At 49.2% G+C, this 13,726-nt stretch overlaps 5 protein-coding genes across 5 annotated transcripts; 2 read left to right on the forward strand and 3 right to left on the reverse strand.

The window, feature by feature from the left end:
* Positions 1-428: 428 nt before the first annotated feature.
* TRUGW13939_01102 (uncharacterized protein) lies at positions 429-817 on the reverse strand (the record flags this gene model as incomplete). Its single annotated transcript, XM_035484306.1, has 2 exons — positions 429-605; positions 659-817. 2 exons carry the CDS (start codon positions 815-817, stop codon positions 429-431), a joined length of 336 nt encoding a protein of 111 aa, XP_035340199.1.
* Positions 818-1,473: 656 nt separating this feature from the next.
* TRUGW13939_01103 (uncharacterized protein) lies at positions 1,474-2,484 on the forward strand (the record flags this gene model as incomplete). Its single annotated transcript, XM_035484307.1, has 2 exons — positions 1,474-1,479; positions 1,531-2,484. The coding sequence occupies 2 exons, from the start codon at positions 1,474-1,476 to the stop codon at positions 2,482-2,484; spliced, it is 960 nt and encodes a 319-aa protein (XP_035340200.1).
* Positions 2,485-2,868: 384 nt separating this feature from the next.
* TRUGW13939_01104 (uncharacterized protein) lies at positions 2,869-4,247 on the forward strand (the record flags this gene model as incomplete). The annotated part of the gene is made up of 5 exons (XM_035484308.1): positions 2,869-2,959; positions 3,014-3,148; positions 3,208-3,218; positions 3,272-3,304; positions 3,360-4,247. 5 exons carry the CDS (start codon positions 2,869-2,871, stop codon positions 4,245-4,247), a joined length of 1,158 nt encoding a protein of 385 aa, XP_035340201.1.
* A 482-nt stretch (positions 4,248-4,729) lies between these two features.
* TRUGW13939_01105 (uncharacterized protein) lies at positions 4,730-11,660 on the reverse strand (the record flags this gene model as incomplete). Its single annotated transcript, XM_035484309.1, has 5 exons — positions 4,730-5,553; positions 5,651-6,318; positions 6,378-6,629; positions 6,693-7,274; positions 8,284-11,660. Coding segments are annotated over 5 exons (5,703 nt in total), but the record flags the coding sequence as incomplete, so codon positions are not given.
* A 1,756-nt stretch (positions 11,661-13,416) lies between these two features.
* TRUGW13939_01106 (uncharacterized protein) lies at positions 13,417-13,674 on the reverse strand (the record flags this gene model as incomplete). The annotated part of the gene is made up of 1 exon (XM_035484310.1): positions 13,417-13,674. The coding sequence occupies one exon, from the start codon at positions 13,672-13,674 to the stop codon at positions 13,417-13,419; it is 258 nt and encodes an 85-aa protein (XP_035340203.1).
* Between the last annotated feature and the right edge of the window lie 52 nt (positions 13,675-13,726).

The raw sequence follows: 13,726 nt of genomic DNA on the forward strand, positions 1-13,726 counted from the left end.
TGCATTCAGGCTAAACATGGAAGACGAATTTATTATGGATTTAATATCATTATTGATGTATGCTTTTGACTGAATTAATATTCTTATTGAATCGAATTATGGGTACGAATTCACGTGGTGAGTTGACACAATTCTTACCTGAAGGAGTTATAGTAGAATCGCTGTTACAAGTCGAACATTACGAATAGACTACGCCAAATTATTGTTCATAGAAGAAGCATCGGATTGACATTTAGTCACTAACATACATAAACAATCGTAACTGCATGTAACTGCATATAGACAAAGGACGACAGATTTCAAGGTCGAATCCCAGCCAAGTCGTGTAAGACTCCCGTATCCGTTCCAGAATCCGCTCCAGCATCCGTTCCATGCTACTTCTCCCATACTTGTCGCTCCATTTTTTGTGGCTTTCGAGTGCAAGATGCTTAGTCGAAGAGACCGAATCCCATGTCCTCGTCGGACTCCTCCTCTTCCTTCTCGGCTTCCTTCTCGGGGGCGGCCTCGGCAGCACCACCGGCAGCAGCGCCGCCAGCAGCAGGGGCAGCACCACCAGCACCACCGCTGGGGACGGAGGCGAGCTTGGAGGAACCCTCGGAGATGAGCTGTAGAGTAGTTAGCTACCGTTCGTACGCAGCTTCATGAAATTAATATATACCTCTTGGATATCCTTGCCCTCGAGTTCAGAGAGGAGGCTGGTCAGGCGGTCCTCGTCAGCGTCGATACCAACAGACTCAAGGACGTTCTTGATGTCAGCGGCAGAGGGGCTGGTGTTGCCAGCAAGGCCGAGGAGGAGGTAGGCTGCGAGGTGCTTCATTTTGATTTTTGGCCTGCAAGCTGGTTAGCACTGCAACAAGATACAATATCATGCAGTCTGCCGGAACATACTGTAAAAGCTTCGGAAGTGAACAAGAGAGTCAATCGATTTAACCGCAAGTTGGGCGGAGACTGAAACGTCGAGTTCGTGGTGGTTATCGAATTGATCGTGGTTGAAGATCGAATGGAGGAAGCGTTCCACAAAAGAAAAAGTGCGACGGGCCAAGCTGTGGCTGGTGCTTCTAAGCGAGGCTACCGACGGTGTGGCTGATGGTCAAAAACATACCGCCTGCCCGAACGGGCCGTCCCTCCATGCATCACGTGAACGGTGTTCTAGAAGACTCGCGACTTCTCTTGCTCGTCTTCGCGCTCCAGCTTTTCCCACAGCCCACTTCAGTGTCCTTCGCCCTCGACTCCTTATCTTCGACTTTCTGTGTATTGACAGGGCGTGGAAGACCGTTTCGTCCAGGGTGTCTTTCAGCTTTTTAGCCGAGGACACTTTTAAACCTGAGTACAGGTCATAACGCTCTCGGATAGTATTGCGATCCAGCCTGAACAATGAAGGCTTCCCCTCTCATGCTTTGGTGGCGGCGATCATAAACAGTTTGCTATCGCTTTGAGACTTAATTCAGTCTTCAATCATTATCACGCTGCAACATGAGTGTAAGTTTATCTTCTTTGTTTGATTCTACAACTCAAGTTGAACATGATTAGTTTCTCAACTCTGTCCTCTCGTCCATCGAGACGGGCAACCCATCTTCTCTGCCAACCCCGCGTACTCCCGCTACCTCAAAACCGGCTACTGCGTCAGTTGCTACCGCGTCCAAGTCCGACTCGGCGAAACCCACCCCGCCGTCAATAGCCCCTCAGCGCTCTGTTAATAACTTACCAACTGGTACAAAACGCAAGGCTGAAGATTCGGTACGACGTCCAGACAAGCCTGCGGTCAATGCCTCGAAGGCTCGCCCAAAGATTGCGCCCATTCGTCCTACGCCTGCTAAGCCCGCTCCTGCCACGGCAGCACCGTGTAAACCCCCGCCCAAAGGCTCATTTGCAGATTTAATGGCAAAAGCCAAAGCCGTGCAGAAAGAAGCTCCAAAGATCGGTGTGCTGAAACACCAATCAGCGTTGCCCAAGGAAAAGATAAGCAAGTCTGAAAAGAAGAGGCGTGTGGAGGAGGCGGCCGCCAAGGAGAAAGAAGCTGCCCGCCTCGGGAAGAAATCTGGCCTCGGTGCAGGCTCTGCTGCAGCGAAAACTGCAGCGAAATCTGCAGTTAAACCTGGTGTTGAGGCCTCTACAAAGCGACAAGAAGTCGAAGAGCCAGGATATAAGGGTACTTCTCGTCCGCCACAGCCTGCCTACAAAGGCACGGCAGGACGTGCTCCGCGCCAGGGTGGTCGCGACCGCCACCGGGCTCCTCCACGTGATGAATACCTTGGCACGGACGAGGAAGACGCAGGCGATTACTACAATGACTACGACGATTACTATTCCGACGAGTCTTCTGATATGGAGGCTGGGTTAGGGGACATGGAGAGAGAAGAATTCGCGGCCTTGCGAGCTGCAGAAAAGGAAGACGCAGAAGACATGCGTCAAGAGGCAGAAGCAAAGAAGGCGAAGCTGGAGAGAAAGCAAAAGCTAACTGCTTTGGCGAGAGCGCGACGCTGATTTCACTATTTTGAAATTTTTTTTTCTCGCCGTTTGGTTTCGGCATCAAGGACAGCTTTTTTTGGGATACCATTTTTTATGTTGCATTTCAGCGTTTTGGAGATTTGGAGTATGCTAGACAAGGTTATTCTTTAATGCTAGATAGCTTGCCTTGTATGTGATTGTTACTTTACATAAAGACCGTATTTTGGTAGTGAGAAGGGTTCAAAATAATCTACCAGAATAGGCAAGCTTAGCCGGTGACATCACATGCCGCTCATAGCTGCACCCCACCTATATCACTTCACTACTACCTTCAATGTTCACTCGACTCTACTTTGATAATACATAAACCATAACCTAAACCTAAAAAGAATTTTCTAGTCTATGAGGTGAATCGGCACAATGGAACCCATCCACATCACCACCCCGTCTTCAACCCTGCTAGCGCGGGTGAAGATGATGGTTCCTCCAATGCTCGAAAAGTTTCACAAGGGTATAACCATCGGAGTTAATAGTTTGGATACGTTGTTAACAACAGAATGAACAGGGCAATTGGGTCGAGTTGCCGTTATAGGTGGAAGCGCCGAGTATGAAACTCTCTACATGTCTGATGTCCAACCACCATCTGATTTGATAAAAGTTATACAGGAGCGCCCTATTTTTCAGCAATGGCTTCTGCTCGGTTAGGTATTTTGTTCCCTAACGTTCTGATATTAAATTTTCATGCACTGAACTGAATAGGCTGTGACATGGTGAGAATCTCAAGTCAACACCAGTTGACAAAACCTGACAAATCGAAAAACAGAGTCACGTAATATGCGAAAAGTCCGCTGCGCCAGTACGTTTTAATTCTAGATGTTCCACTTCCAAAAACCCTAACTATATAAATCAAGGTAATAAAAGCGTACTCCCCCAACCTAATGGTCCATCCAATACTTCCCAGCAGCGCATCCGTCGCGTCAGAAGAAGAAAAAGACTCAGACTCGCTGGCCAGCCCCATCCTCGACATGCTTCCGCGCCTACACGTGCTCGTAATCGGCCCTGGACTCGGCCGGGACGGGGTAACGCAAAAAGTGGTCGAAGCAGTTATGACAGAAGCGCGCAAGCAATCCGTGCCGTTTGTGCTGGATGCAGATGGGTTGATGCTGGTGACCCAAAACCCAGATTTGGTCCGTGGATACAAGGAGTGTATCCTGACCCCGAATGTCGTCGAGTTTGGCCGGCTGGCAAAGGCTCTCGGAATACAGGTGTCTAGTCAAGGTGACATTGAGAAAAAAGAAACCGGCTCTTCCAAAGAGGATAAAACAAGCCAGGCATCAGAAGCATGCGAAAAGCTAGCTCGCGCGCTCGGCGGCGTGACAATCATCCAAAAGGGTCCGCAAGACATCATCTCCAACGGCGTCACCAGTATAATATCCGACATTGAAGGCGGGCGGAAACGCAGCGGCGGACAGGGCGACACACTGACGGGCTCGCTGGGCACGTTTTTAGCCTGGCGATCCGCATATCTCAACGGGCTGTGGGATACGGCCGAAAAACCGAGTGAGCGTGTTGCCGAGAGTAAAAATGAGATTCGGGACGAGTTGGAAGATAACTCAAAGAAAATGTCGTCGACGACGACCCTCCTCTTGGCTGCGTATGCGGGCAGCGCGTTGACGAGGGATTGCTCGCGGCGCGCGTTCAAGGCCAAGGGGAGAAGTATGCAGGCGAGTGATTTGACGGATGAGGTTCACGAGTCTTTTTTGCATTTGATCGGTGAGCCGGAGCAGTCGAAGCTGTGATAAAAATATGGGTTACACATGAAGAGGTTGTATATACATAGATGGACATCAGTTATACATGTATTGATTGATAATTGAGACCCAACATGTCTACGATGATAAATACATGTAGTGGACACCGGCTGAATTTCAATGTTGTACGTATAATAAGACTTCAAATTGATGCTAACCAAGAGATACAGTTCAACTCGATGTAATTAAAATGACTATCGTGTATATGTATATATATTTCATAGCCCCTCAAATCTAAAGCAATAAATAACCGAATCCTAGCGACCCCCTCATCCGATCATTTAAGTAGAGCTTAACTAGCGACGATCTCCATGTCAGAATGGCAGAAACAGCAAAACTCGATACTACAATTTGGACAATGAGTATTAGTCGCGCTAGATGCGGGCCCATCACCACAACGGCACTACACAAACAACTCGTTAGTCAATCCATCAAAACAAAAGTAGGGAAAAATACAGATAGATACGTACACAATAAATAACCTTATTCCATCTGTACTGAATATCTTGGACACGGTAGTCGTCGTTGCAAGGAGAAGAAAAGTCTCTAGCTTTCCTCTTCCGCGAGTCTTCTAGAGAGATAGACGGCGAACGCCTACTACTATCAAGAGCATCTGCCACTTCCGATGCAGAGTCAGAGTCATCCCCACTACTCATGTCAGCGGTTTTTTCTCGAGCCGTTTCTCTTTCGCTCTGGTATCGCCCGCTTTTCGCAACGTTTTCGCCAGACAGGCTATCAATTTCATCATGACTGTCGCTCACGAGTTCATCCTGATTGTCAAGTTGTTTCTTTTTAGTATTTTCTCGTTGCAGAATCTCCAAATCCCGCTTGACCATATGCCCCGATGGCGGAAGCCAATCTCCAATACTCTGTCCCTGCCGAAAATGCTCCGAGTCAATATGATCAAACCGCTCTTTCCAAGCATCCAGCCCTTTTGTCTTGAGACGCTTGATTTGGCGACAAAAGCCGCACCAATACTGAGTCTGTCCATTCTTGCCAATCTGGTTCTTGGACACGTGGCTGTCAATATCTTTAGTGTCGTTGAGGGAATGGTATTCCACCAAATGCTCTCTGTATTTCTCCTCGTGGAGGAATAGCTTTGCACACTCTTTGTGAGATGCGTCAAGTAAAAAGCAGCGGAAGCTTCGAGAATGGAAATGTTGAGTGTTTTCATGGCGTTTCCAGTCGGCTTTGCTGCCAAAGACTCTGAAACAGTCGGTAAATGTACACCCGTAGCGTTTCTCATGTCGAGCGATGTGCTTCCTGCCAAGCGTCATTAGTTTGTTGACACATACTAAAAATTTGGATATCTTCAAATTAAAAATAAGAAATATCGCACTTAAGATCGCACTGCCTTCCAAACGTCTTTTTACACTCCGAACATGCATAACTCGCTCGATTGGATTTCTTCACACTTGAATAGTCCAATGTTTGCTCATTCGCATCCTCATCTCCAACGTTGTGTGAAGTCTGCTGGGTCAATTCATTTCTCATATCTGCTACTATATTCAGCCAGAAAGCCCTTTCCTTTTCAGAAAAGTTCCCAACATTAGGCAGATTACCCTGAGGGTTTCTGTGCAAGCTTACACCCGAGGGGATGGTCTCTGGACTGGTTTGCTGCTTTTGATGTTGAGAAGGACTCGCCTGTGTTCCCAGCTTTTGCAAGGCCAATGCTTCCATGAGAGCCACCCCGCGTTCGAATGACCGCATGCTAGGCAATGCCCCGGTCTTTTGCTCTTCAGAACTATCAGGTTCTTGCAGATGATTAGAATTAAGCATACTTTCAACACTTGGTAGCTTCACATCGGATCTATGGGAGTAATTCGGAGACTTCCCCAGAAGTATCTCATCAGCCTGTAAGTTTTTTATAGTCTCTTCTGGAACGGAAATGGAAGTATCTTCATCTTTGAGACGCTTTCTAGAAGTAACACCGTCATCGACAAACGTGTCTAGTTTCGTCGACTTATTATTTTCGTCTTTACAAGTTTCTTTCACTTTGATTTCCTCCTCGGTGTTGTTGTTGGCCATGTATTTATTCTGTTCATACCATTCCTTTGACCTGCTCTCAAATTAACACTTATCCCAACTGCCCGAGAGAATGAAAAAAAAAGAACATACAAACGCATCAGCTCATTCTGATTTTCATCTTTATGCGTCCGCTGAATATGAGCTTTGAAATTATCCCGTCTCGGCCACAGCTTGTCAGGACTACTGCAACTACGGCCAAAACACTTGAATCTCTCAGAAGGGCCGCATCGGGGTGTCTTCTGATGCCGCGCTTTTCGATGGCGCTCTAGATCGTTTTGGGTGCCGAAACCTGCGTCACAGATTTCGCAGATATGAGTCTTTTTGTGGCGGGCATCGTGCTTTCTGCTGAGAGTTAACAAAACATGCCATATACTGCATGTATATACCGTGAAGTTGTAAGCTAACCTTTTCTCCGACGGAGTATTGCCTACCCACGGACATAAACGACATGCAAGCGACTCGTCTCCATCAACAAGAGGGCGCCCTAAATTAAATTCCAGAAGAGGATGTATAGGAGCAGCGTGATCTTCGGCCCAACTTAACCGCGAAGAAGACGTCACACTCGGGCTTCTTCGAGCAACTGATTTTGATTCTCTAGGGCACAAAGAACCGTCCACTGATTGCGCATCAACAGAACTGGGTTGGCTTCCATATGTAGAATCAGCAGAATCAACATATCTTCCGCAATGGAATTTCGGATAACACTGGTGGCTGGATAAGTTAAAACACGCCTGACTGGGTAATAATGTCACGTTTCTGTTTCCGCACTGGGTTTCCAGTGGCCCTTTATTTCCTGAAGCAATGCGAAGATGACTCCAGACTTCTTCTAAATGTGCATGACTCAATGCCACAGGAGGAAGAAATAGCTCGGTATTAAAACCCGGACTGCTTCCAATAGTCAATGCTGGCTGCTTTTCAGGAAGTAGATCGAGAAGATCCGGATAGCTGGAGGTGGTATCATAGGCGTTGTTGTTGTTGTTGTTGCCGCTATTGTTCTTGGTTTTTCTTGGTTCCATTTTGTATATTTCTATACAAAACTCGCTATTCAAGATTCGAGTCTCTTTTTTGGCAGTATTATATTTCCAGATGATAACTTTGCATATCTGAATCTAAAAACGTATTAATTGCTACCGCAAGTCGTGCTTCCCAGCCTAGCAACCAAAAAATTAGGAAAAGAAAAGCAAAGAAAAGCACACAACTCAGCCTTGTGTGCTGTGGTCGATTACAAAACATACCGACAATAATGTCATCCCTAGATTGGCTGACATGGGGCTGATCCCCACACTAACAAATGAATTCCGAAATAACGAACCAGCAATTATTTATCGCTAGTGCAGTCCGAAACAAGACCGTGTCAGACGATAGGGTACAGATGGTAATGATCATTTTCCTAAAGGAGGGGAACGGTGAGGCTGCGCATACATGATGTTGGGTAAAGCTGCATCATCCATGCCTGGGCAAGTTTACCCTGCATTATTTCACCCTTAGCGTGGCGGTGGGTGCCCTAGAAGCCTGATTGGGTTCGGGTGTCGGGCCGCTGCCAATAGAAAAACGGTGGATGTTTGTAGGCAAGGCTTAAGGAGGCCCAGACCGGCTGTACCCGATGAGGTTGATGTGATGCCAGTCGAGAAGGCTCATGCTGTTGATGATAAGTAAAAACACTATATAAAGAAAGTACAAGGCAAATAAGCCTAGAGTATAAATATGATAACCGCAGCTCGTGATGTATTTGTGAGATATTGTAAACGGTAACACGCCAGTGAAAAAAAAAAAAAATTTCAATTACGACCAGACCGAAAAGGAAAGCAAAAAACCAAGGCGGGTATCTTTAGAATAACACGAAGGGCATCATTGAAATGGATAGGTAGGCGAGTGATTCTGCGGCATATACCCATGCGCAGATAGATGGTCTCCCTCAGGGGATGTGGAGATCTGGTAGCCTATTACTGGCGTGTTTTCATACATTGTTGGGAACATCCCGTCTTGGGATACATACATATTCTCAGCTGTGGGGGAATGGTACAGCTGTTGCGGCGGCTCAGTAATTCCATCAGTAGAAATAGTCAACTCGAAGGGATTTCCTTCGGCCATGGGAACAAATGATGTCTGCTGCCGGGCAGGCATGGGGTTGGCGGGAGGATAAGACCTTGAGTTCCGGTGAACTGGTGTATAATGAGGGTCCAGATAAGACGAGGACGAGACTGCATAATGAGAGGGAGGAGGATACGTTGTGCCTTGCGGCACGTCCGACTGGCCCATGGTAGGGCTCAATAGAAGAGGACTTTGAGTAGGCTGTAGATGGGGCTGTTCGCCGGGTTGACTCCTACCATATGAAACTTGCTGAGCCATCATTGTGCCGTTCATCGAGGGCCCTGTATTTGCAACACCATCTGAAGAGTAGCTTGGTATGCCGGCGCTTGGTGCTGGACTGATCGGAGAAATAGAAGTAGCTTTCTTCGTGGGGTTGACTCTGTTATTTGTCGTAGAAGAGTGTTTTTCCACTAGTTGCAGTATTGGTAAGGCGATCTGCTCCATGTGCTTCGCCAGATGTACTGTAAGCTTTTTCCAATCGTCACAGACATTTCCGCAGAACCGGCAAGGTTCTTCTGTAGGCGACTTGTCTGTTTCCTTGTGACATTCGTCCACCTGCTTCCAAAAGCTTACTTCTTGCTCTTCGGTGCCGCCACTGGCTGGAGACTTGGTTTTCTTCGACTTTGGTTCGGGCCTCTTGTGCTCTCGCACCAAATGCTGAACAAAATTGTCCTTTCGATAACATATGTGGTCACATTCTGCCATGTTACAAGCCCACCATTCTAGATGTCGATGACGCTCATTTTCATGACGCACCCAGTCGGCCTTGCGCTTGAACGACTTGGGCTCACCGCAGTTCGGAAAAGTGCAAGTGAAGGGCTGTATGTCTTCATGCACGTGCTTAGTCCAGTCAGATGGCTTATAAAACCTTTTGGCTTTGAAGCATAGAGTGCATTCAAACTCAGCAGGCAGCTTCTTGACTGGAGGAATAGGCACGCCAAGTGGAAAGATAGCAGGTGCAATAGTACCATCCATGAGCCCTTTGCTCTCATCATCACTAGCCTCTGGTCCCGATATTTGAAACTGGCAGTGGGTGGCACTGGGATCTTTAGGATTTGTTTTGGGGGGTAGAATGTGCGCTTCTCCCCCAGAAGCAAAACAGCGATGATGGGCGCCACATTTCCCCCTTTTCACCGCTGTTGCGTGTTTGTTGTTATCCTCGATTAGCTTCGTGAAACGACGTATTTGTTCATTAGCAAAACGGTCTACTAGCTGCTGTGCTAAACGGGGGTTCAAAGAAGAGATTTGCCTCCGGAAACCATCCTGAGTCGGTACAATCTGCTGTAACGAAGGCGCCAGGTTCATGAGGACACCCTTGTCGTCCATTGAGTCGTCGTCATCATCGTCACCGTCATCAATTCGGGGGGCAGCGGGAGTCTGAAGTTGATGCGAAGGTGTTGGGACTATCGGAGGGCGTGGTTTTTCCAGATTCAATTCTTGTAGATCAGGCGCGGCGCGAGCACCCTCACTTTTGCTCCGATTTCTGAAACGGTTTATAAGGGTAGCGGGACTGAGGCCGCCCTTATGAGTAGCGGTGGGGGCAGCTGAAATGGAACTATGACCTCCAATACTAGTGGCCATCTGGCTCGCAAACATGGCGGCTGCTAGAACACCATTGGGAGACTTTGGTCGATTTAAACTTGATCGCCGAGACAGCATTGACCCAGCTATACTTTCTCTCTTGCTTTCAAGATCTTGATGGGGCTGCTCGCCTTCAAAGCTGGATCGCTGTGAGCCTGTTTGGGAGAGATGCCTTTTGTGTTTGGAAGCGCTGTTGCTTCTCCTTGGCAGCAGCTTCAATAGACTGGATTTGCTGATTGACAAGTTCTTGAGAAAGCCGTCAGATTCAAGCAAGCTGTCGACTTCACTGCTAGCCAGGCGTCTTGTCCCCCAGGTTGCCACACGCGACGCAGTCTCGAATTCCTTGGAAAGGTCCTCGTAGAGTTGCATCGCATCCCGCGAAGTGTTAGGCTGAGACTTGGTATATACAGGTAGAGCAAGATGGGGGTGATCTTTCCAGGGAACATGAAGGATGAGTTGACGAGCTATGGGGTCATTTTCGATGCAATATTCTAGCGAAGGAAGCCCATCGTCAGACGAGCCTGCAGAACCATCATGTGAGGCCGTTTCAAAGTCGCTGCCGGGATCAGATTCGTGGATAAGCTGACCAGGGCCGGGGATGTTATAGTCATCACGCTGCATGATACTAAAGTAGTCTTGTCGTGTCTCGATAGCACTCACCGATCGTGGCCTTTGACGAGTGTTTTGATTCGGAGCAAGGTACTCATCGCCTGCATCGCTATTGGCGACAGAGACTGACGCCGACCAGATCTCGATGTCGACATTCTTCTCAGCACGGTAACGCCCTTCTTCTACCTCTTTTGGACTAGGAACGAACTCGTCACCACGGACTGACGGATCAAGACCTGCATGTCCGGTAGTAGGGTTGGGGATCCATGACCCGTCTTCGGCGCGTGTATTGGTGTTGACAAGACCCAAGCCAGTGTTGTCATCGTACAGTTCACTATGGTCATTGTTCTCATGACTTGGGGATAGGTGAATGGAGGAACGGCTACTCCTGCGCCGATCTCTTTCGCTTTCATCTCTTGTGGGAGAATCACCTCGAGTGTAGGTAGATACTTTTACGAGGGGGCTCTGCGATGGTATAGAGGTTGGCGTACGATTGAGACTTAAGCTGTCCATGTCATGAACAGGATCCGGGATGTTAAGCCTGGTGAGTTGAGGATTATCGATTGCCATGAAGCCCGGGTTTTGGCTAACAGAGGTAGGGAAGGCGGTGACAAAATCTGAACCCACAGGAGCCTGGCCGAATGATTCCACCGACGCTTGCCGCTTCTTTGTATTTTTTGGAGGCATTTGATAGTCGACAATGCCGAAATCAGAAGAGAGTTGGCCCGTGCCGCCGTTATTTCTCAATAGGAGATCGTCGGGGCCGGGGGAAGTGGTGACACTGCTGAGGATGCCGGGGTCTGACGAACCAGACAAGTCAAAGTCAAAAAGATTTGGAGGATCGAAAGAGTTCTCTCCGTAGTCATAGCTCTGCATGGGGTGGTTTGATATTCGCTCGACGGACGGGGAAGAAACAGGAGAAAACCGGCTGGCGGGGTCTTGATGCAGCGATCCGCCTGGGGTGGGGTGGTTTTCGAAGGAGAAATCTTCTAATTCAGAAGGGCCCGACAAGTAGGGATCTTCGGCGGCTTCGTTTTTGAAGGCTGATTGCGGAAGAGTAAGTTGGTTATGGGGACTGCCTGGGGTGTCCATGGCGGGAAGAGAGCTGGGCGATCAGACGATCGGCTTTGCTGAGCTTGGAATGTATATACTGGAGGCAGGTCAGCCTGACGACCAACTAGCGAGGCAGCAGGGCCCGCAGGCAAGGCTGTGCGAGAGTCGCTGACTGGGGACAAGGATGTGCAGTTAGAAGAGTCGCATGGCCATGATACGGCGGCGCGGGGACGGATAAGATAAACACGGAAGCGGGGAGAAGTCGACTGATCGGACGAGCGAGGTCACGATCGACCCGATGGGGCCGGCCGGGTTGAGAGCAAGCAGGCGACTTGGATTGTTTGTTATGCTGAGTACAACAGATGTCAATGAGGGATCAATTGAGTTGGAAGCAGTCCAAGCAAGCCAAGAGATCGAGGCGCGCGGGGGGGGGGAGACGAGAGGGAAGAGAGAGCTCCTGTCAGGTCAGAGCGAAGCGGAGGAAAAGAGGCTGAGAAGGCAGGTGTGGCGGTGACGGTGCCTGCTCTCTTTATAAAGTAAGTACGTGCTCAGAGGGAAAGAGCGAGGGAAAGTGAGCCTGACGGGGCGCACGAATGACGGCAGGGCAGGAGCAGGTGGGATGCGGCACGGCGCCTTCCCTAAACAAATTCCCCGGCGGCTAACGCGATGCTGTCACTGGGCACAGTGGGCTGCGGGCCAGCCCGTGTGCTGCTGATTGGCCTGTGCTGCCCCACCGATGCGGCTGATAAGGAAAACCCGCCTTGTGAGTGGTTGTTTCTGATTATTAATAGTATGATATTATGTAGTACATACATAGCACTATGGTACGTACTATGCTTGGCAGTGTTTGCTATGGCCATTGATCGATAAGAATAGTGACTGGGGGGCTAGAGCTGCTGTGGCTGGTGCTGGTGCTGGCTGGTGCAAGGCTCACTTCGACGAGGCTGTGCACCGACTCGGACTTCATAGCTTCCCATCTCCTTCGCCAATGGTCGACCGAAAGGATAGCTGAGTGTCTTGCAAGATGAAATGCACATGACGTGCTGACAGCCTGATGGTAGATTTGCAGAATCCCGCTGAGGCTCGCCCATGAAATCATTGAAATGCAGGAGACATTGCAAAATGGGCAAAAATGCCAAGCCTGAAGGTAGCCGGATTATGCAGTATGTTGTTGCAGCCTCAGGCACCCAGACACCCAGGCACTGTCGATGGCGTGATCGATTTTGGGGATGATGCGATCACGCAATCCACGCTAGGGCCCAATGAGGACTAGCGCCACAAGCAGCTCAGCGACTTTGCTATTAAGACGACGACTTTCTCCCCAATTTTCCCCAAGTCAGCACTTTTTCCTCACGATGCGCCAAATCCGACGTGTTTATCGAGCAGTTTCACTGCCGCCGTGATGCGCAGCGAGTTCGTCGTTGCCCGACGGGGGCGATGAATTGTGCTATTTTGACTCCCCGACGATCCACACGGTTCTCGGCCGATAGCAGCCATGTGACTAAAGGAATGCCTTCGGAGCGGTCGCTTGGTTAAGCGACGCAAAGCGAGGGCGTCCGGAGAGTGCCAAATGCCAGCGAGTGGGCGATATGAGCGACCGGTGACTGGGTGCGCAATTGTGTCGGAGAATGGATATGGGGGCCATACGCAATTGGAATTCGTCATCTGGATGACTGATTGCGTCGCGGGGTTGTCTGAAGTTACTTGGTATCAGGGACAGTTGAGAACATGTCGTTGAAGCAGCACCACTTTATCGACAACTCGACAGCATCGGGATGCAGGAAACAACTCGGGCTCATCTGGATCGGAAAATCGTTTCAACAATTTGCTTTCGTGGTTGGCGGTCAGAGACATTGGGGACGACCAAGTCGTCGCAGGGCGGTCGGAAAAGCGCCGCTGCCGCCCCAGGCTTGTCTCGGAATCGGGAAAGCTTATGTCGTGCGATTTCCACCCAGAAAAGAGGAGGGGTTTCTTCGCCCACTTTCTTCTTATCTTGCCAGAGTTGCACGTCCACGTCCACGAGGTCCTCTGTCTCTTTGTCCTTCGTCACCATTCTCTGCAGAATTTTGGACTCGATTTTATCCTTCAGATAGCGACCCATAGCT

The sequence above is a fragment of the Talaromyces rugulosus genome, chromosome I (genome assembly GCF_013368755.1).
Source record: "Talaromyces rugulosus chromosome I, complete sequence".
In the NCBI taxonomy this organism is placed as follows: domain Eukaryota; kingdom Fungi; phylum Ascomycota; class Eurotiomycetes; order Eurotiales; family Trichocomaceae; genus Talaromyces; species Talaromyces rugulosus.